The sequence below is a fragment of the Bactrocera neohumeralis genome, chromosome 4 (assembly GCF_024586455.1).
Source record: "Bactrocera neohumeralis isolate Rockhampton chromosome 4, APGP_CSIRO_Bneo_wtdbg2-racon-allhic-juicebox.fasta_v2, whole genome shotgun sequence".
In the NCBI taxonomy this organism is placed as follows: domain Eukaryota; kingdom Metazoa; phylum Arthropoda; class Insecta; order Diptera; family Tephritidae; genus Bactrocera; species Bactrocera neohumeralis.
In genome coordinates, this window is record NC_065921.1 from 16,984,114 (window position 1) to 17,008,567 (window position 24,454).

General features: G+C 33.8%; 2 protein-coding genes across 7 annotated transcripts in view; both read right to left on the reverse strand.

The window, feature by feature from the left end:
• Positions 1-24,454, reverse strand: part of LOC126756811 (syndecan) — a 487,360-nt gene that overhangs the window by 145,234 nt on the left and 317,672 nt on the right. The gene's annotated exons all lie outside the window — the stretch shown is intronic.
• LOC126756842 (serine-aspartate repeat-containing protein D-like) overlaps positions 13,928-24,454 on the reverse strand; it is a 42,397-nt gene continuing 31,870 nt past the window's right edge. The window contains exon 2 of the mRNA XM_050470259.1: positions 13,928-17,376. Within this exon, the coding sequence (XP_050326216.1) occupies positions 15,718-16,284 (567 nt within the window). The 5' untranslated portion in view covers positions 16,285-17,376 and the 3' untranslated portion in view covers positions 13,928-15,717. The remainder of the gene's footprint in view (positions 17,377-24,454) is intronic.

The following is a 24,454-nucleotide window of genomic DNA, read 5'->3' on the forward strand; positions in this document are numbered from 1 at the left end:
CGCATAATTAATACATATAGCTGCCATACAAGTTGATCTATAAAAGTCAAGTTCTTATAAGGAAAACTTTTGTAATTGATGAGATATCTTCAAGAAATTTGGTAAATATTATTGCCCAAAGCAACGGTACAATCTTCGAAAAATTTGTTCAGATCGGAGTACTATAGCATATAGCTGCCATATTAACTAATCGATCAAATTGAAGTCCATATATGGAAAACATTTTTATTTGACAAGGTATCGTAATGAAATTTGACACCGGTTATTGCCAGAAGCAATGGCACAATCTCTACACATATTGATCGAATCAGACTACTATTGCATATAGCTACCTTACACATGGACCCATCAGAACTCGGTTCTTGTATGGCAATTTTTAATATTTGAGTAATTATATTCACGAAATGAGTCATGAGTCATTGCCAAAGGCTGGGCAACAATGTGCGAGGAAATTGTTTATATCGGACAATTGTATCATATAGCTGTCACGCAAACTGACTGATCAAAGTCAAGCGCTTGTATGGAAAACTTTTTTCTTCGACAGCTCAGCTTCACCAACTTTTGCACAGCTTATTATCAAAAGCAACGCAAGAATATCCGAAGAAATTGTTTAGATCGATTAACTATAAAATATGTCACACAAACTGACACATCAAAATCTGGATTTTTATATATTTTATGTTATGATAAATACACCTGTCAACTATTTGCTACATTCATTTCAATTACTTAATTTTATATAAGATTCCCTTTCAATTCCACTACTTACTTAACCTCAGCAAAAATCTACAAAATATCTACAATAAATGTAAACAAAAAAAAAATATTGCACACAATTTTATAATATTGCCATGAATTGAATTTGATTGCGCTGCCACAAAGAAGTAGAAATGATAAAAACTGGCAACGAAAGCGGTTAACCGCAAAGCCGCATGTTTGTGGCTGCAGCTCTAAAACCGATTTGCATGACCGGGTAAAAAAGTTATCAAGAAACCGTAAAGGCAGCGAGTATGCACATAAAAAAACAACAAAAATAAGAAAAAATGATGTTGTGGAAAGTTTGTCGGAGAAAGGGCATGCAACGAAATTCCGAGCGAAGTCAGAATGTGCGAAAAGTCATAAAGCAAGCGAGTGACTAAAGTGAAAAAGTGCAGAGGAAAAGTGATAAATAAACTTGACTGTAAGAGATAGAAATAAACAGAAAACAAATTATATTAAACTAAAGCTTAGAAGTGAAAGCTACTTGAATGTGTGTGTATGTGTTGACCACAAAAAGATATGCAACAGTTGATGTGGTTTCAAAATCTTTTTGTATGCAGTTTGTGCATATTTTTTTCAATTTCTTCTAATTTAATGATTTTTGTTTAATTTCTCCACATTAACAATTTTTCTTCAATTACAATGCAACCAGCATCAATATCATAAACAAATATAGATTATAATTATTTTTTGTGGACTCAAGCTCAATTTAGCTGATCAATAATAGTAGACATACAGTTTGATACGAGTTGCTATTAGCACAACAGTATGTGGCAGTGCGTATGAGTTACTTTTTGTTATTTTTTAGGTCCATGTACATATGTATGTATATTAAGTTAATAATATGTATTTAAATCAAAAATTTATTCAATTACAATTTCGCAGTTTGCACCAATTTCGGCATAAAAATCTCGAGAAAGCTTTCTCAGATATCCGTTAGTAAACCAAATTAAATATGTATGTCTAACACATAAGACTGTGCCCAAAAAATAAGGTTTGAATTTAAACTGCGCGCGTCGAAGGATTTGGAGAATTATTTTTTTTTAGGTTGGTAGTACTGTCAGTCACATTTATGTCAAATTTCATATCAAAATATTCATTAGTGTTTGAGATACGTGTCGTTTTGTGAGCTGCTAAAAGTGAGTTTTTCGTTTTTTGCGATGTCGAAATTTGTTGAGCAAAGAATTTGGATTAAATTTTGTTTACGGAATCAATTTTCTGCTGCGGATACGTTGAGGATGGTGCAGAAAGCCTTTGGTGATGAGGCTTTGTCTAAAAAAAATGTTTACAAGTGGTATAGTGAGTTCCAAGCCGGCCGTGAACGTGTCAAAGAAGAGCGTCACGAAGAAGCTCACGTTCAATAAATCAAAGATTTGGTGTTGAAAAATCGTCGATTAACAATTAGAGACCTTGCTGATGAAGTTTAGCATATCGAAAGGCTCAGCCAATACCATTTTGAAGGATGTTTTGGGCCTCAAGCGCATCAAATCTCGACTGCTACCGAAAACATTGAATTTTTTGATAAAAAGGCGTCGCGTTGAAGTGTGTGAAACGATGCTTTCCGACTATCAGGGTGTCATGAAACGCATTATAACTGGCGATGAGACTTGGATCTATGCTTACGACCCCAAACAACCGTTCAATCGAGCGAATATCGTGCAAAAGAGAGCCGAGACCAAAAAAATCGCGCCAAAGTCGCTCAAAAATCAAGGTCATGTTGACTGTTTTCTTCGCTTATCGTGGTGTTGTGCATTATGAATTCCTTCCAACCGGTCAAACAGTCAACAAGGAATATTATTTGATTATGCGTCTTTTGCGTAACACTATCCGCCTAAAAAGGCAGAAATTGTGGAAAGACAATTCTTGGTGTTTACACCACGATAATGCACCATCCCATACTGCCCTCGTAATTCGTGATCATTTCGCCAAAAACTCAACCCATATCGTTCCGCAACCACCGTATTCACCTGATCTGGTGCTTTGCGACTTCAGGCTGTTCACCAAGCTCAAAAGATGCTCCGCGGATACCATTTTTATACGATAGGAGGTTCAAGCCACAGCGAAGACGGAACTGAAAACCATCCCGGAAAGTGACTACAACCAGTGTTTCGAAGATTGGAAAATCCGTTGGCATAAGTGCATTGCATGGGGAAGGGATTACTTTGAAGGGAATGAAATTGATTTGGAAGAATAAATAAAGAATACAATGTCACCTTATTTTTTGGGCACAGTAGAATAGTATGTATGTTAAGGATATTTTTCAATGGCACAACATGAAAGAATTTTCCCTGAATAAAAACGAAGCAAAAATTTCCAAATATTCAAAAAGTCATATGCCAACAGTTCAACGTGTAGCTGTGATAATTTCACATAAAGACTTCTGTAAAGGCCTTATATTTCTTTACTTTTGAGAAAAAGAGCTAAAAACTGAGGCAAAATTGTAGCAGCAAGATATTTCAGACAACGTGATAAAGCTGTAAAGCAATACTCTCCTCAGTGGTGAGCCTTATATCTTCAAGCAAAATGCTGCTCCATCACTCAAGGCACAAACTTCCAAACAATGGCGTAATACTAATACTACCTCTTTTTATTGCTGTTGATGACTGGCCGACTGGAAGTCTAGATTCAACTCCCTTCGACTACATTTAATGTTCAGAGTTGGAGAAAATGGCCTGGAGAACCTCAAAAAAGCTTTTTTTTATCTTTGATTTTTCCTGTAGCAGGCTGAACGCTTTATTAGTATATTAGTGTTTTATTTTTTAATTTAATAGGAATTCTATTACTTACCTAATCTTTAAGCAAGGTATACTTGTCTAAAATGTCATTTAACTTCGTTAGAAATCAAAGTTTTGAACTTTTACTCCTTTCGAGTCACTTAAATACAGACGATAGGGCGTATAAGTAATTTTAAACAGTTAAATAAATATTTAAATTCCTTAACAAACCTTCCCTTACTGACGAAAGACCTTATCAGACCAAAAAAAAAACAAAATTTCGTAAGTAATACCTTTCAAAATTAAGTAAGTTTACGATAAAATTATATTTTCTATATTTTTTCGTTTGCTTGTGAATGTCATTGCCATCATAACTTTGGGTTTTGCTTGTGCAAAATATTTGCTATACTTATAGTTTATCTCTCAGCACTTAAAGTAATAATATTTCAATATAAAAAATATGTATATCCTTAAAAGCTTCATAATAACAATTCCCACACAGTTGACCGCATTTATGCCGCATGCATCATTTTAATGATACCTTGTGCATTTTTCCACATTTCTGCTACAGTTAAAGATTGCCTGAAATTATTACAAGTGCACGGAAACAAATATAAATCAACAGGCAACACACTTTTATTCGCATGAGATAAAAATGTCCACGAAATGACAGTAAATAATAGTAGCCACTAGTAAATACAAGAAAAGGTGATCGCTAAGTTTCCTAAGACCATTTCTTCTGCTTATGCATTATATATAAATTGTGAGACGATTTTCCCTAAAGCTATGCTGTTCTTTTTTGAACTCACTCATATATTTTCTCACTTTTGGTTGGTGTTTACGATTGCTTATAATTTGCAGCAGCAGTGAAAATGGCAAAGCAGCTGTGGGGAAAGCAACAGAGCAATCAAAGTGAATGGTAGTCGTTTGTATATGTACATGTGCACATTAGAGTGGGTCGCTTTTTAATACAAAATTTAACCAAACAATTTCATATGTGCGAAATGTTCTACAGATCATTCTGAATAACTTTGTCTGAGAGACTATTAGTCTAAAACTGGTTTCGAGCCAGCAATTTTTAAGGCGAAGTTTAAAAAGTGTGAATAATCGGTTGTATGGAAGATATGTGATAGTTGTCTGCTCTTGCCGATTCCGACAAGTGTTCAATATACACTCAGTCCTTTTTTTACGCGATCTCTTTTTACGCTATTTCACTTTAACGCGGTTATTTTTGCAGCGCAAATTCCTTTTTTTTACGCGAATTTCTCACTTTAACGCGATTGCTTTTTTTCGTTTTTTGCTTGGTCTTAAACTTGCAGCAGATTTGGAAAACAATTTTGTAGCAAATGATACTGACGCTAAACGTGCACGAATTTTTCAAAAAGAATTGAGTCTCTGCATGTTAAAATATAAAGAACTACATCGGCATTTATTGGATCCAAAAAGAAGCATTCAAACAAAATTAACTGAATTTATGGTGCAAACTCAGTCGGATATGCTAAGTCAATGAAAACATCAATCCATAGTTCTTACTATTGATTCTGATACAAATTCTAGTGATATCAGTGCCGGCCATCAAAATAAACGGCTAAGAATAATTTCCACTACGGATAATGACAGTGATTAAACAGCATTCAACGGTTTTTTCAATAAATCTATCTATTTTCTATTTTTTTCTCTTTTATATATGGTTTTTTTGTTTTGTATTTTTTATTTTGTTATGAATGAATAAATCATAAGTCTGAAATTTGAATCTTATTGTATTGATTTTGAATATTTTTTTGCGCGTATATTTTGTTATACGCGATATTTTTTATATTCGGAACCAATTCGTCAGTTAATATTGGAAAACTAACCATTTTTATGCGATTTTTTTTTACGCGATTAGTGGCAGAACCAAAAATCGCGTAAAAAAAGGACTGAGTGTAATATCAAAGTGCACCTACGTATTAAATTTGATTCGAATATCTAAAAAACTAAGGAATAAATTTTTATAATCTCTAAATTATAATCGCTAAATCGCTGTGAATCGACCCGCTCTAGTGCACAAGTAGTATATATGCTTCTATAATATATAGCTGAGTTATATGTAAGTGCTTTGTTTCACACAAATACACATTAGCTGCGCAATGAAGTAATGAAATTGTCAGTGGATATCTTGAAGAGTATTTGCTTGAATTAGTTGTTGCTGTTGTGGCATCTCTAGTGAATTAATTCCATATTAATGCTATTTACTTTTGACATAACTTCACACAAAGTGCTTAAGTGCAAGTGAGTTAATAATTAAATAATTTTTCCGATCCATCAATAAAAAATTTTTACTGTCAGCCAAAAACTGTTTGCACTGAAAATGGAATATTATCAGTTTATCATTCTGATTGTTTATCGCATTGCTAAAAGCAACTAATTTCATATATTTTTGGAAACTAATTCTTATTTATTTTAGAAACTATATTCATTATTTTTTTTTTTTTTTGGGAATATGTAACAAAAGTGTCACCATCCACTCTGCCTTCATTGACAACTTTTATAGCATATCCAGTTTTAATTAATTAAAATTTTCATTTGCATGATGCAGCATATTGTGTGCACAACTTTATTTAACTATATAACTATAACTATAATACTATTAAGTGTATAATGGTTTATTTATTGTTAACAAGTTTTTAATGACACTATATTACTCATACGCCATGGGCAACCATATTACCACAATGCCGTCAAACTGTGTAAATTGCGATTTTGCGTTTTGTTTTCGCAATTTGCAAGCATAATCGGAAATGGTATATATGTATATTAATTATTAAATATTTAAAATTTTTAGTGGCCAAATGTTATTTAGCGTAATCTTCTATTGGCTATGGTTTTCAATGTAACAATAGAATGTTATTTTAACTGATAAAGAGCTTGATATTCTAATTTTAATTCTGCTTTGAAGATAATATTTTTTTATGTTGTTGACTTAAGGCAATATTTAGGTCTAGAAGCCAGAATTTCTCAAAGGGGTTTGACAACTAAAAAAGTAGCCTTCTGAAATCTAGCTCAGTGCACTCAGCTTAATCTGTTTATTTACTCGGATTACACGGAGACAAATGATTAGAAATGCGCATATTATGTGTGGTTCAGATAAGTAAGTGAAAATTGCACCACGACCGAGAGTCGATTGTGCCTTTATGTTTGCATTAACCTAACCTGATCAAAAACCGCATTGTGGCAGACCAAAAAAATCCAAAATTTGTGGATAAAATTAAATTTTTCATGTAAATCGGCAATTACATGGCAGTACTTTTGGTGTGAAATTTTTTATAATTTTTCGGTTTAGCTAAAGCGTAATAACAGGTCAATTGAAAAGTCCACAGCCTGACTCAGAAGGCGCTATTAGAATTAAATGCATATAATTTTTAGTTGGTCCTAACGTTCAAAAGACGCAACTTTTGTTTTCACATTGTAAAAAAACTGGATAAAAAATAATTTGGCGTTGATAAAATATTGCTTTTTGAAAGAAAGAAATACTGTTGAAGATATAGTGAAATGGCACCGAAAACGGAGAACGCCAGAAAGAGGTTGTTCCCTGTGAGAACATGAAAAAAATCCACTAACTAGTGTTGGCTGATCCGAAAGTGAAATTTCTCAACGGTAGCAGGTACTCTAATGTTATCAACTAAACATGTATATCATATGATTCACAAATATTTGGATATGAAAAAGCTTTGTGCAAAGTGGATGCCGCGTGAGTTCACTTTTGACTAAGGTCACGACAATTTGATGATTCGGAACAGTGTTTGCAGTAATTCAAACGTAATAAACCCGAGATTTTCCGTCAAAATGAGACAATGGATTTTTATTCATCATTTCACTTCTAAGTTCAATCGCCAGTCATCCAAGGCTTTGCAAACGATAAACCCCCTCCATAGTATGGATAAATACAACAGTAAGGGATAGAGCTTATAGCATTAGTATTTTGGGATGCGAACGCTATAATATTCTCTATATTGATCTTCAATAAGGAAAAATCAATATCAGCGACTAGTAAAACAGTATACATTGAATTAATAGACCGTTGGAAGAACAAAATCGAATGAAAAATTGTTACATTTGAAGAATGAGCAAGGGCTGGTTTATTAAAGCAATGAACCGCGGCACATGTCGTTTTTGAATGTCGGCAAAAATTCATGAATTTGTCTTCAAAATGCTTCCATAGTCAACGTATTTTCCAGATCTTACCTTCAACGACCATTTCTTGTTCTTAGAATACAAAAAAATGCTAGCTCTAAAGATATCTAGCACCAATGAAGCGGTAATCGCAGAAATTGAAGCTTACTTTGAGGCTAAAGACGATTATACATTATAAGTTAAGTGGTATAACGCTAAAATAATTTTTGATCAAAAGAAAAAAAAACTTTCTTTGTTGTCGTACGAACTTTTCGGTCCAGCTGTTAATTTTTTTGTTTTCCTAGATTCGCAAAAATCGCACTTTTTTCCGAGCTTATGAGATGACGTTAGATAAGCAATTTGCGTACAATAATGCCGCATAAAAAGACTTGTCTCAAAAAGTTTTGAGTAAACAAATTTCATAACTAATATAAATGTAATTTTCTAAAACAAGTGTACTTGCTGAGTTGTTTTAAAAAATTCCTGAAAATCACATTTTACTTTTTTACATTATTTTAATAAAAACTAAAATATAACATTTTTCACATTTATGTCAGACCAATATTTTATAGAACACTCGTAGAAAATATTAAAGAATTGTAGAAAATGCCAGAACTATTCATATTTTATAAAAAATTGTGAAAATGGCATACCATAATTTATGTCATGCCATTGTACAATCGTTGAAAATATTAAGGAATTTTAGAAAATGCCAAAACTATTTATATTTTATGAAAATATTCGAAAATGGCATACCATAATTTATGTCATGCCATTGTATAATCGTAGAAAACATTAATGAATTGTAGAAAATGCCAAAACTATTTATATTTTATCAAAAAAATTGCATAAAAATGGCATACCATAATTTATGTCAAGCCATTTTATGTTATACCATAATATATGGCATACCGAAATTCATTAAATTTTACAATTAAATTTACTAAAACTGAAACTCGCATAATTCTTACAAAATTTCGCACAGCTACATTTGTCACAAAATATAAGGTTTAGTTGATATAAATTATTTTTACATTAATATCTACTAACACATGAGAACCTGGCACGCCTACAGCTAAGTCGTCTCAATGCAGCCATTAATTATAATTGCTAATTCTTTATTTAAATAAATAAATAGGACTTGTCTGTCAATATTTCCATTCCATTTGAAAAGTGAAATTGCCTTTACCTTGTCAAAACTGACTGTCATATAGAATATGGCAAATAGCCCTTAATGTAATTACTAATTAAATATATTTTTATTAATTAAGAAAACAGCACAATAAGTGATTAAAGTGTATATAAACTCTAAAGTAACAAAAAATAAAATAAACTTATGCGGCATGAAATTGAACAGAAAAAAACGAAAAATTCATACATAAAAATAAGCAATAATTTCATTAAAAACATAATACAGTATCAATGTAATTAAGCATGGCATAAAAGCACAACTTTCCATTTTTTCGAACAGATAATTTTGAGCTGCATAAAATATGTGAAATATCCCACAGCCAAGTAGGCTTGATTAAATACAAATAATAAAAATAAGTTCAGCAAATAAACAATTAACCAACAAAAGCAAATCAGTTGCGTAAATTATATTTATATAGTTAAGTGCTGCACCAAATTAAATTGATTTATGCATAAAAAGCGATTTGTAAATGGCGAAAGCTGCAAACAACTCATTGCTTCAAGGCAGCACCCAGCCCAGCGCACAGTCGTGTTGACTTTAAATACTTTTTGCAGCAATTATTATTCGATTGTAATTTTAAGTGATTTACAATTTGTATTTATTTTTGCATATTCAATTACACATTTTTTACAGTTATTTGAAATTTTATTGCGCGAAAAACTGCATTTACGCTTATTGCTGCGTCTTTTTTGTGGCGGCACCGCAACCATGGCCGCAGCACGCCATGGCGTATACGCAACAGGCGCAATTTGTTCTATTTAAATTGTAATTAAGTTGCCGCGCAATTACAACGCGCTGGCGCTCTGCACCTAATAAAGTGCTGCTGATGACCGCGGCACAGCGAAAAACTTTAACGAATTTCCATTGTTTATGCGCGTATTGCCGCCTGCTGTTGCAGTTGTTGTTGTTGCAAGTCTCTAAATTATAAATGACTTCACAAATTGACTATAAAAGCTTAGCAATATTTAAAATTGCATTGAACTTGTGTGTGTGTGTGTGTGTGTGATAATTATGCATTTAGTGAAAAGTTACATGTGTGCAAGTATATAAATTTATTTATGAATTAATTGCCATGAAAATGTATCAATAATTAATAGCTACTAAATCATGCCAGCAATTCATACATACATACATATGTATTTTGTAACAAATGTGGCTGTGTGAAACTTTGTAAGAATTATGCGAGTTTTAGTTTTAGTAAATTTAATTGTAAAATTTATTGAACTACAGTATGCCATAAATTATGATATAACATAAAATGACATGACATAAATTATGGTATGCCATTTTCGAATATTTTTAGAAAATGTTAATAGTTTTCATTAATATTTTCTACGACAATGGCAAGACATAAATTAAGGCATGCCATTTTCGAAAAATTTTGAAAATTTAAAACAGGTTCGGTATTTTCCAAAAGTCGTTAAAATTATCTACGGCTGTACAATGGCATGACATAAATTATGGTATGCCATTTTCGAACATTTTTATAGAATGTAAATATTTTTGGTACTTTCTAAACTTCGTTAATCTGTGAATATATGTACGTTTTAAATAATGGTTTGATATAAATATTTCTTATTTAAAGTGAATAAAACTTTTTTAGTTACAGTGGGATTTTTCTCAAGAGGAGACTGGCAGGAACAAACGTTCAATCCGCTTAAAAGAGCGTCCATTTAATAGGGCTTCTACTGTGCTTGTAAAATTAAAAAATATTCCACATTTTATAGCATAACATAGAGTGAAATGACATAAACTATGGTATAATATAAATAATTTTATTTCTTTGCAAAGTTATTAATTTTCTGTATTTCCATATATTATGGTATAACATAAAATGGCATGATATAAATTATGGTATGCCATTTTCGAAAATTTTTATAATCATTTTAACATTTTTTGAAATTTGTTAATATTTTCTATATTTGATATAATAATTTTTATTTACAGTGTAATCTCCCTTAAGCGGATACTGTCGGGACCAGCTATTCTGTGCGGTTAATAGAGTCGTTCGCTAACTACAAGCTGCGTTCCAAAGTAACACAGGACTTTATAAAAAACAGAACAAATGTTTTTTCGGCAAAATCAATTTACATACTTTATTCAAAATAGCCTCCTTCTGCTTCAATACAGCTTTTTGCACGGTCCAAAAGCATGTCGAAGCTCAAGTGTTTTAGCTCGTTGGCCGGTATGGCCGCCAGCATGCCGGTGGTGCAAGCCTTTTGAATGTCCTCTACGTCTGCATAACGCTTTCCCTTCATGGGCAAATGCATTTTTCCGAAAGAAAGAAGTCGCACGGTGCCATATCAGGTGAATACGGGGAGTGGTTAATGGTTAAAATGTGATTTTTGGTCAAATAATCGTCCTTTGAATGTTGGATTCTGAGCAATTTTTGGTCGTCAGTCAATTGGTGCGGAACAAACCGTGCACACACCTTTCGTAAGCCCAAATGTTCGGTCAAAATGCAATAAATCGATGTTTTTGAGATGTTCAATTTCATTTTCATGAATTTCAATGAAGATTTCGGCTGAGTTTTGATGAATTCACGCACAGTTTCGAGTTTCCGGTTATCACGGATTTTGATTGGCCCACATGTTGATCGTCATTTGAAATCGTTGAAACCACTCGTGCACCCTGCTACGGGATAGGCCATATCGCCATAAACTTGTTTCATCAATTGAAACGTTTCATAAAAGTTCCGTAATAATATTCCACATATTTTGGCATAACATAAAGTGTCATGGCATAAATTATTGTATAGCATTAATATGTGTTATTTATTTACAAAATTTACTGAACTTGAGAAATAATATTCTATACCTTATGTTATAACATAAATGGCATACCATAAATTATATTACTACATAGAAATATGTTTATACTATTTAGCTAAATATGACAATAAAAAATTAAATGCATATATGTACATATGTATATAAAAATATGGTCACATAAATGTCTTACCATAAACTACGTCAATACTTATAAATGTGATATTTTTATTTATTCCTTAAAAATAAAAAAATTAATATGAAAATCTATGATTCGTGTAATATATGTCATAACATATATGTTTTGCCATAAATTATGTCGAGACATTTATCTCAAATATCGATTTAAAAATATGAAATTCAACTATTGTATAAAAATATCATAAAATAAATGTCATACCATAAAATATATCAACACATAGACAAATTTTAACTAAATGCGAAAGTAAAAGCACGTATCAATCTACAAAAAATGTAGTTTTTCTTAATAAAAGCTGTCTATCATAGCAAAATATTCCCAAAAGTGCTTATGTTTTCACAGAGGTAGCCATACAGCATATATGTACATATGTATGTATGTATAAATATGATATAATACACTTCGCGCCAAAAGAACCAATACAAATACATTGGCATCATTCTCCATTGCGCCATATCGCATGTCTCGAAGTTTTATTGAAAATCTTTGCGAACAATGCGTCGCATAATCAATTGCCATTAATACTATTGAGTGATTGAAAGCTTGTATGTACGTATATACCATATGCAGTTTAATAAAATGGCTATGGCGGTTGTCTGCATGCTGCCATATAACTGCTAATGTATTTGGGAACATGAAAACTTTAGCAGCAAGAGGGTGTAAGAGAAAACGCTTTCGCAAGCATATTACCGGTCAAAACCCACATACTTTATCCCAAAAGATAACAAAAACAACAAAATAAGCTGTTGAGTTGAGAAATAGCAAACACTACTATGACATTCCAGCCAAGCATTTCGAGCATTTTGTATTGAATTTTAGCGAATTTACGCACACATGCGCACATGCCACCAAGGAACGTGCCATATACATATGTATGTATGTGTGAATTGAAGTGTTTGCTTACACAAAAGTATAAATAGTCGCAATAAAAGACAAGCACTGAGTGACATTGATACAACTGTGGCTGGGATTTCCGACTGCTGATGCTGCCACCCCGACCACTCAGTATAAATGACAATAGTGCTTGAGAACAGCAGCACGAAGAACAGTGCAATTGTAAGTGGAAAAGTAACTGTATAGACTAACATTGCTACACATACATGCGTGTGTATATCTAAAACTAAGCAGCGCTGCCAGACGTTGACGGTTGTGTGCGAAAGAAAAATGAATGGAATTAAATTGAGTGAATGGATGCTTTCGATTCGATTGTGGTGATGATGGCGATAATGATTATCAGACAAGAAAGTGACAAAATATATTTATATATATACATATAATACGAATTTTCAGACAGTTGAAGTATGAGAGTAGTGTCAAGAGCGTTGAATTAAATTTTGGAAACACTAGTGAGTTGTGAGATGTCATGTGTTGAGATAAGCATGAAGAAGGTTTCAGATTTTTCAGCATTTGACAAATGATAAAAATGACTTTAAAGTTTATTCCGTGTAAGAAAAACATTTTGTTGACGAAAATTAATGCTAAGAGTAAGTTACATTTAATAACATCTCTCCAGTACCTTCGGAGTTATTTCTTGTTTCTAAATTATAGAAAAAAAAATTTATTGGTTGTGACAACTATTAATGCGCATATGTGTATTTGAAAGTTTTCATAAAAAAATTTTAAATATTTAAAAATTAAAAATTTTCTCAAAATATGATACAAATGTCAAAAATAATTTGTCCTGACATATTTAATACATATGTATGTATGCCAATTTTTAAAATATTATTTTTAGTTGAAGGTGAAGATAAGACTTTATTATATTTTATAATGATTATGAACATTTTATACTAAAAATAAGTTTTTATGTTATATGACATATTTGGAAAAAAAAACCTTTAAAACTTATGTAATTTAAATTTAGTCAAATATAAATTAAATGAAAACTAAAATTTTTTACTAAATATGGTATGCCATAACTATTAATGTCATGACATCTTTTTATAAAAATTATTCGAACGTTATTTAAAATAAATTAATACAAAATTTTCACAATTATCAGTATTATAAAGTGTCATGAGTGCCATAAATTTTTATATCATATTATTTAATGATTTACATATGTTAATAATTTATATGAAATAAAAATTAAAAATTTTATACTAAAAATGGTATACCATAAATTTTTGTTTCATGACATATTTGAAATAAAAATATTTCCAAAGTTCTTTATAAATAATTGCATAACAAAAGTCCCACAGAGCAAAAGAGAGCAAAGTTGTCTATAGATACATACATTTGCAGACATAAAATGTTACGCATACGCAGCGGTGTACCAGCGAAGCAAATGCACACTATTAGAATAAACTCAATTAAAACTTGGTAAAGAGGCTTAAATAAGTTAAGAATATTAAATTAGGAATTTTTCACTTTCATCGGCATGCCACCTGAAGACACAGCAAACACTTGCCACCAGTATTAGTAGGTGTGTAGGCGTTGACAAATGCATTAGCCAACCAGTCAACATTTTACTTTGTTACAACGTCTTACAAATGAGCCTATACTATGTATCTTAATCATGAAACAGCGAAATCCTTTATGTTCACGCACACGTGTGCAGCATTTCGCCGACGCACAAAAGTATGCTACACCTGCGTAAGCGCAGCCATAATGGGAGTGCGTAAAAGGCAAGCGCACATAAACAAGCGCGTACATAGCAGCTATAAATAACAACAAACACACACACCACCGCCTATACATATATCTCAATGTGTTTTATTTATGACATTTCTGCGCCCAAAAGTATGTCCCTTAAATCTTTACTTCAACTTAACGGGCGCATAACCTTTGTACGCTGATATTAGGTTAGTTACATACTTTGTTTGCTGATGAATGTCATCAAACTTTGACATTTCGCTCTTACGCAAGCCATCACCGACTTTGTGTGTGCGTGTGCCTGTGTGCGGGTGCTGTTAATAACCTTTCAGTAGTTATGATGTTAATAATAATAAATGCCACATATTCACGTAGACACTCACACGTGTGGGTGTGTGTGTTTTCTTGCCGCTAATGGCATAGCTGGCACTTGGATTAAGGCAATGATAATGGAGGCTGCCGGCATGTTGGCCTGGCGCTGCGTAAAGCCCAGAATTAATGTGTTGCCTTTGCCCTGGCCATGTAATTATTATTACAGCTGTACATATTTTCTAGCATTTAATAGCGACATTCATCTTTGCTCTACGACACCACGTACAATAAAGCTGAATTTAGCGTCAACGCACTAGGGGGTAAGGTCAACGGTCACTCATATAAATCTTCATATTATTTTGCTGTGATTAAGTTGTAGGCTTGTTGTTTATAGTTTTTTTGTGATAAATTTTTATTTTATTATATATTTGTGCATATTGAATAATTCAAAAAATTATACTTGTAGTTTTATATTCTATGAAAGTTTTCAAAAAGTTAAAGTTCAAGTACTAAAAGTAAAAGTTAATTTAGTGATAGATTTAATGAAAAGATTTGTTTACATGAAACAAATAAGTGCTTCCCATGCTTGACGAGAGAAATTAGTTTTTTAATATTAATAATTAAAACAAAACGTTTTCGTACTTTTCGGGGGAGATTTGAATCCTTATGTATTAAAATCTTTTATTTTTTTATTTTAGATTTTAGTCAGATCACCCAGTGTGTCATATGTATAATCCAAAACAGGCTGTTAGGCACTAGATAATGAGAACAGACTAATTATTTAAAAGTAATTTGTCTTTTGTACTTAATCCTCAAGGTGTATTCATTCTTTATTACTGCTTGTTTTATTTCTATTCACGTATGTCTTGCTCTACCTCTACTTTTACATCAATAACTATCGCTATCTCTATTTCTAATTTCTATCTCAAACTTAATCTCAATGTCAATCTTAACCTCAATTTCAATAGCAATTTCACTCATAATCTCAGTCTCAAACTCAATCTCAATCCCAATCTCAATCTTTATCTAAATCTCAATTTCAATCTCAAACTCAATATCAACCTTAACCTCAACCTCAACCTCAATCTCAATCTCAATCTCAATCTCAACCTCAACCTCAACCTCATCCTCATCCTCATCCTCATCCTCATCCTCATCCTCATCCTCATCCTCATCCTCATCCTCAATCTCTACCTTTATCTTTATTTTTATCTTTATCTTTATCTTTATCTTCTCTTTATCTTTATCTTTATCTTTATCTTTATCTTTATCTTTATCTTTATCTTTATCTTTATCTTTATCCTTATCTTTATCTTTATCTTTATCTTTATCTTTATCTTTATCTTTATCTTTATCTTTATCTTTATCTTTATCTTTATCTTTATCTTTATCTTTATCTTTATCTTTATCTTTATCTTTATCTTTATCTTTATCTTTATCTTTATCTTTATCTTTATCTTTAACTTTATCTTTATCTTTATCTTTATCTTTATCTTTATCTTTATCTTTATCTTTATCTTTATCTTCATCTTCATCTTCATCTTTATCTTTATCTTTATCTTTATCTATCTCTATCTCTGCCTCTGCCTCCATCTTTCTACATCAATATCTCTGTTACACCTTTTTATCGCAATATATGATTATTTATTTTGATTCCTACCTCTATGTTTAGTAATTTTGCCTCTAAATTTATCAGGAAAGCGTATTCCATATCTGTGCTTACATATGTCATGTATCTCTCTCTATCCTTTAGAAGAAATATAGTATCTCATTTATTATTTTCTATAATAATAATATCAAACCGCTCAAATTTGACTCGGACTGACAAAATAGGCTCCTTATGAGTCAATTGGTACCGATTGATTTTTGGAGTGCCTCTCGTCAGAATTTAACCTTCTGTTTACAGTTTCGACCTCATATTCATAAACCCACAGCTCGTCAAGAGCAAACATGCGTTTGATGATTGTGAGGTTGATTGTGAGGTCGTAAAAGAGATGCTTGAGAATGTTCATGAGCCATTTTGTGAAACATCTCCTTTGCGATCCCTGCTCATAGTCGTTTTTGCAAAACCTTCGATCAAGTTTTGAGTCACGAGTCTAACCCTTCATAGCCAAAACATTAAGCAAAATGTATACTTTCGATACGTACATAAGAAAGCTTGAGTTCCTCCGCGATCTCTCTCGTAGCAACTTTTCATCTTTTTTGATGTTACCTACATTAACACAAGTGTATGAAAAACTCGCATGAGGCAAGCATATGGACCAGTCCGCGTCCAATGTAATCAATTTCTTACAGGGCTTGCACCACTGCAAAACTCACGCGTAACTCTTTCTTAATGAGCGCATAAGTTACGCACGCACTCACGCATTAAAAGAGCGTCATGTGTGTACGCAACACGAAGTCATAAATAACTACTTACACATATATTTACTTATTTAATTTACAAAATGCCACAAATAAGTTTGGGCGCGTAAAAAGCTGTCAGCATAAAGTTTGCACATGCCTACAAATATCAGGAAGATAAGCGCCTAACTTTAATGGCAAGCACTTACGAAGAGAAAAACACACATACACACATACATGCTAACATAATTACATTTGTAGTAGTATAACTGGCGCTCATTAAGGTGTCAGCGCGGCTAAGTATAGGATGATGTATTTGGGCGCACACGCAATGTCACATACCTGTAATGAGAAAGAGAGAAAGAGTAGGTAAGAAAATGATTAGCACAAAGTCTTTTAGTATTTCTTAATGGCTAAATATTAATAGAAACGTGTGCATGTTGAAAAGTTCTAGCTGCTTAAAAGCTAAAAAGTAATTTCTTGCACTTGTATTTAGAAAGCCGCACTTTAATGCGGCGACCGCTGCATGTGGCAAGCTAAATAAAAACGCCCCTCTCTGAAAAGCGACTTTCTCCCTCAACGCCCGCAACGCATTAAGTAACGCTGCGGCTGCAGAAGTGCAAAAGTATTTAAAAAGTTTGAGCAGCGACTGAATACCAATACACACACAAACCAGTTATGCCTAGCCACATCCTCACTGCTCTAGCGACAAACTCCGCTGCTTACTGCCAAGTCAATGTATTAGCAAGCGCTCACACCTCTTCCGCCCAACCACCCACCGCACACACTCATACATACGAACACATTTTAATAAGACTACATAGTTTTGTTGCTTTTCTCGCTCAGCGTCACCACCGGATTCATCGCCGCCACCGCAATATCTAATCATGAAATTTTTAATTACCGCAGCGGCAATGATGTCCTGCCGGAGTGTGGGCGCTTCCGCCGCGCGCAAAGTCTTAAGTTCATACTCTTAGCGCTTCTTATGCTTACCTACAACTCACGGTTTCTCGCTCGCGCCCACACTTACTCGCCAAACTCCTGTCGGCTCATCATTACTTTTCGCTTCGGCGCGCCGATTTGTGTGCTCTGTTGGCCAAATAAAAATTAATAATTAATTTCTCAGTTTGTTACTTTTGCCGACTTTTTCGCCAGCTACTCTTGCTTAAGTGCGCACTTTTCCGAAGCACTTCGAAGACGCGGTGCTTTGCCTCTTTCCGGCCGTCGGTCGCATCACCTGGCACAATTACTTACTTGCCGCTTGCTACTTGCGCTGACAGGCGGACGCACTTAAGCATTGCTCATGCCAGCAAAATTTGCTCTCTTTCATTAGTTGTGCTTCCTTCCCTCTCTCAACCTGCTTGCTACTCGCTTTGGTTCTCAATTTTCAAGTCCATTCTTGACTTTGCAGTGTAATTCTATTTGCAGTTAGCCGGCTTGTCCACTGCGTCGTTTACTTTCTGTTGTTTCATTTAATTCCAAGTGATGTTGCAAAACTTTTGCCGGTGAAACGAAACTATTGAGTTTCGATGTAGTTAAAAGTTGCTCTTCAGTCGGCGGTCTTACACTTCGCACTTTTCTTCGAGAAGAAAGGTGTTGAAAGGTATAGAAAAGTGTGTGGTGATGGAGCGTTCACACAGCGCAAGTCACAAAGGTGGTTTCTTAGTGAGGTTAGAGTGGGTTTTTGATTAGATGAGGAGCTGATACCTCACTACTGACTACTTTTTTGATTACTGAGCAGAGTAATTGGATGGAAAAGTAATGAGTAGTTCTAAGAACTATGATGAAAGTAAAGGTAGTTGGAGTTTGGATCTCAATAAGATTAGTCGTTGGGAAGGAACTGGGAGAGAACATACTTGGAAAGAAGCATTAAGTTCTACAATCACGATTAAATTTACATTATCTGAATCCTGATTTTAGATAATGAAATAATAATAAAGGTTGAGCGACGAACTTTAACGGCTTTAACGCTCTATATTCTAGTGAGAGATACAGGAAACGATAATGATAACTTCAGTACTGTCACAAAATAAAGAAGTGGTACTCGACCTGGGCCCAATTCCCCAGAAACGAATCTACTTAAAAATGATATTTGTGATGATCGGCAAGGGATCTTACGAAATTTGTTTTACAACTATTTAGGTGGAATCTTTTGACCTCAAACTTCAGAAATTTAAAATCAAACAAAATTTAAAATAAATAGGAATAACTAGCAGCTTTCATATTTAACTGAAGAATTGAGTTCAGTAGCTATTAGATACTTTTTCCGAACGAAGATTAAGCTGTTTTAAAAAAATTTTGTATGGAAGCTTTCGAGTTTTTTTGAAAAAAAATTTTGTATGGAAGCTTCCGAGCTTATTTGAAAACTTTTTGTTTGAAAGCTTCGTATCGTATTCAATATAATTATATAATGATGTCGAAAACCCAATTAACCGATCGAGTTGAAAACATATGAAACTTTAATGAAAAAATTTAAAATTTTTAAATTAAAAAATAATTTACACTGATATTGATTAGGAGCTTACAGTTCCCAATATTATGCTTGAACATTTTCATTTCATTTTATTTAAAAGCGATTTTTCACTTATACATAACTAACAAATGTCGCATGCCACGAAGCTTTCACAAAAATATACGTGAAAGCTCTGAACTCAAATAAAGTAAAGTGTGTTTAAAAATGTAAGGATTGCAAGAAAAATTAATTAAATATTTATCTAAGCGGCAAATACGGGAAAAGGGAAAGATATATAAACAAGTAAGGAAGGGCTAAGTTCGGGTGTCAATGATAATCGAGAATAATACGTCATTTACATTTTTCAAATACCGTATTTTTGTAAAGTTTTATTCCGCTATCATCATTGGTTCCTAATGTTTATACTCGTATTATACAGAGAAGGCATCAGATGGAATTCAAAATAGCTTTATATTGGAAGAAGGCGTGGTTGCGAACCGATTTCACCCATATTTCGTACATGTCATCAGGGTGTTAAGAAAATATTATATACCGAATTTCATTGAAATCGGTCTAGTAGCTCCTGAGATATGTTCATGGTCCAATGGGCGGCGCCACGCCCATTTTCAATTTTTAAAAAAAGCCTGGGTGCAGCTTTCTTCTGCCACTTCTTCCGTAAAATTTAGTGTTTCTGACGTTTTTTGTTAGTCGGTTTAACGCACTGATTTTGAACATAACCTTTGTATGGGAGGTGGGCGTGGTTATTATCCGATTTCTTCCATTTTTAAAATTTATATGGAAATACCTGATGAAAACGACTCTGTAGACTTTGGTTGACATAGCTATAGTAGTTTCCGAGATATGTACAAAAAACTTAGTAGGGGGCGGGGCCACGCCCACTTTTCCAAAACAATTGCGTCTAAATATGCCCCTTCACTAATATCTTTATTTATGCCAAATTTCACTTTAATATCTTTATTTATGGCTTAGTTATCCGACACTTTGTGGGCGTGGCAGTAGGCCGATTTTGCCCATCTTCGAACTTAACCTTCTTATGGAGCCAAGGAATACGTGTACTAAGTTTCATCATGATATCTCAATTTTTACTCAAGTTACAGCTTGCACGGACGGACGGACAGACGGACGGACGGACAGACAGACATCCGGATTTCGACTCTACTCGTCGCCCTGATCACTTTGGTATATATAACCCTATATCTGACTCTTTTAGTTTTAGGACTTACAAACAACCGTTATGTGAACAAAACTATAATACTCTCGGTAGCAACATTGTTGCGAGAGTATAAAAAAAAGTGAGATGAGAAATAAACGCTCTGGTAATAAAACTAGAGGCATTTCTGTATATATCGCGCTAATGCAAATGATAAGTAAAAGTCTTATAAAGAAAAGCTAAGTAAATGATAAGAAATGAAATGGAAATACAAAATGAAAGGCAAATGAATGGATTTTAAATCCACGGCTAATAGCAATGGTTTAATTAAGAAATTATTAGTGAAAAGCAGATAATAGTATGGAGTGAGCATGAGGGCTTCAGTATAAATTAAATATATTTATATCGGGTGATTTTTAAGAGCTTGATAACTTTTTTTTAAAAAAAAAACGCATAAAATTTGCAAAATCTCATCGGTTCTTTATTTGAAACGTTAGATTGGTTCATGACATTTACTTTTTGAAGATAATTTCATTTAAATGTTGACCGCGGCTGCGTCTTAATTCGGAAAGTCCAATTTTGGGCAACTTTTTCGAGCATTTCGGCCGGAATAGCCCGAATTTCTTCGGAAATGTTGTCTTCCAAAGCTGGAATAGTTGCTGGCTTATTTCTGTAGACTTTAGACTTGACGTAGCCCCACAAAAAATAGTCTAAAGGCGTAAATCGCAATCTTGGTGGCCAACTTACGGGTCCATTTCTTGAGAAATTGTTCTCAAGTTTTCCCTCAAAATGGCCATAGAATCGCGAGCTGTGTGGCATGTAGCGCCATCTTGTTGAAACCACATGTCAACCAAGATCAGTTCTTCCATTTTTGGCAACAAAAAGTTTGTTAGCATCGAACGATAGCGATCGCCATTCACCGTAACGTTGCGTCCAACAGCATCTTTGAAAAAATACGGTCCAATGATTCCACCAGCGTACAAACCACACCAAACAGTGCATTTTTCGGGATGCATGGGCAGTTCTTGAACGGCTTCTGGTTGCTCTTCACCCCAAATGCGGCAATTTTGCTTATTTACGTAGCCATTCAACCAGAAATGAGCCTCATCGCTGAACAAAATTTGTCGATAAAAAAGCGGATTTTCTGCCAACTTTTCTAGGGCCCATTCACTGAAAATTCGACGTTGTGGCAGATCGTTCGGCTTCAGTTCTTGCACGAGCTGTATTTTATACGGTTTTACACCAAGATCTTTGCGTAAAATCTTCCATGTGGTCGAATAACACAAACCCAATTGCTGCGACGAATCGACATTTCACGGTCTTCAGCCACACTCTCAGAAACAGACGCAATATTCTCTTCTGTACGCACTGTACGCATTCGTGTGGTTGGTTTAATGTCCAATAAAGTAAACTGAGTGCGAAACTTGGTCACAATCGCATTAATTGTTTGCTCACTTGGTCGATTATGTAGACCATAAATCGGACGTAAAGCGCGAAACACATTTCGAACCGAACACTGATTTTGGTAATAAAATTCAATGATTTGCAAGCGTTGCTCGTTAGTAAGTCTATTCATGATGAAATGTCAAAGCATACTGAGCATCTTTCTCTTTGACACCATGTCTGAAATCCCACGTGATCTGTCAAATACTAATGCATGAAAATCCTAACCTCAAAAAAATCACCCGATACATAAGTTCCCGTTAAAAAAGAAAGCAGACAACATACTTAGTAGAAACCGAGAATCAAGAAACCCAATTAAATACTCTTAAGTGTTTTAAACGAAGTAGTATACAAGTAAAAGTGAATTGAAGCTGCCCGAATTGAGGAGCACAAGTCAACCGTGAATGATTGAATAGCAAAACCAATGAGTGTAAACTACTTGTGTGATCGAATGTGGCACTCATACTTTTAACTTCCTCTTCAGATGTAGAAGAGGGGAAAATCGCTTGCAATAATATTGAAAGCTAAACACTTTTTGAAGTTGCTGGTTTACATCAATAATACTATTTGCAGTGCTTATGAATGAGCGGACGCGAATCAGTTGCGTTGACAGTCTTGCGGGGTGGGTGTTGCATGTCTCAGGTGCACCAATCTTTTATAGGTATCATTTTATGCGCTTTTTCAGCCACCAGCTCTACTCCAACGTGGTCGGTCGAACCGAAACTGAAAAAATCACGCCAAAACCGCTCAAAACTCGAGGAGATTTTCATTGCTTTTCGACATTCTTGATTTGGAGGATCATGAATTTTTTTCAGAGTGACAGACGGTGAATAGGAAGTTCTATTTGGCCGTATAGGAAGAATAATTCATGGAATTTTCAAGACGATAGTGCACCATCTCATCGAGCGACGATTCTGACCAAATTTAAAGCCGAAAACGCAATGAATACCATCGATCAAGCTTCGTATTCGCCACTTTGGCTCCGAGTAATTTTTTCTTGTGCCCCATACTGAAATTGACGCTCTTTGGAACCCGTTTTCAGTCGATCGCTGAGAACAAAGTCTTATGAGGCAGCTGAAGGCCATGCCAAAAAGCTCTGAGGTGTTCAATGTACAGATACTAATAACAGTAATTATTGCATAAGATAGCATAATGGACTATATCATTTGACGGAATCGATACATCTTTTCCTTTTTTCTTAGATTGGTTCAAGTTAAAGAAACACTGCTTGAAAATCTTCATGTTGGCAGCACAGAGATAGCAGAAGTTCTCAGTATCTCCTATGGATCGACTCAGCAATTTGGGACAATGTTTTGGGTTAGTCAGTTCGGTGCAAATTTGATTTAATTGTCATCAAAATAAGGACAACAGTATAATGGGCTAAGTTAAGCTAAGCTCGTGAAAGACAATTGAAACAGTTCTCATAGTACTCATTAATATAAAACATTAAAAGAGTGAAGAGTACGCTTGGTGGGCTACAAAGCTAAGCCAAAATTCACTCATGGCTAGTATACTCGTATATTAAAATTTTTTGTGAAATGCAATTATATCATTCAAGGAAATGAGAAAAATAATGATTAGAATATCTCAAAAAACAAAAAAAAAAAATAAAACTATAAAAAACTAGAACATTTTTCTAACCACATTGTGGTCAAAACTAATTTCACACTTCATCTTTTGAAAAGGAATAAATTTGCCAATCTAATAATATGAAAAAGTGCCTCAAGACAAATTCGTTATATAACAAATGCTTTGAGGTTCTTACCCACACATACTGAGACACGCAAGAACGCATGTATTTATATGCATTAAAAATTTCCAAAGACAATATTTGCATACCCATAAATTTTAATTGGTTTAGCTGTGTTGCTAAATTTCAAACGAAAACAATTGCATATTTATGGCAAAAGTTTGCGTATTTACATATTTATTCACCTTTGTGCTAACCAAATGTGCTCGTAAATATATTATGCCATGTGCTGAGGAAAAGTGTGTGTTTGTGTGATTACAAGAGAACCACTGAACAAGTGTGCCTTGTTTTGTGCACGTCTTTTCTTAACCTTCGCAGCAGTCACAATGTCTGGCTGTCAAATGTGCTGTCACCTAAGACAATAACACATTCGTGTATGTAAATGAATATACACACAAAGGTATGTATACATGTGTTATGTACATATATATATATACTATATATATGCATTTGTGCGTGGACCATCTCCGTTGCTGACTTGTGCGTTTCACCCGCTTCCACTCAAATTGCAGAATCAACTCAATTATTTTGTTATGTTTGCCATTACTTAGCTAAATTTTCATCAAAACAAGGCAAAGGAGTTTGCACCAAAAAACAACGACAA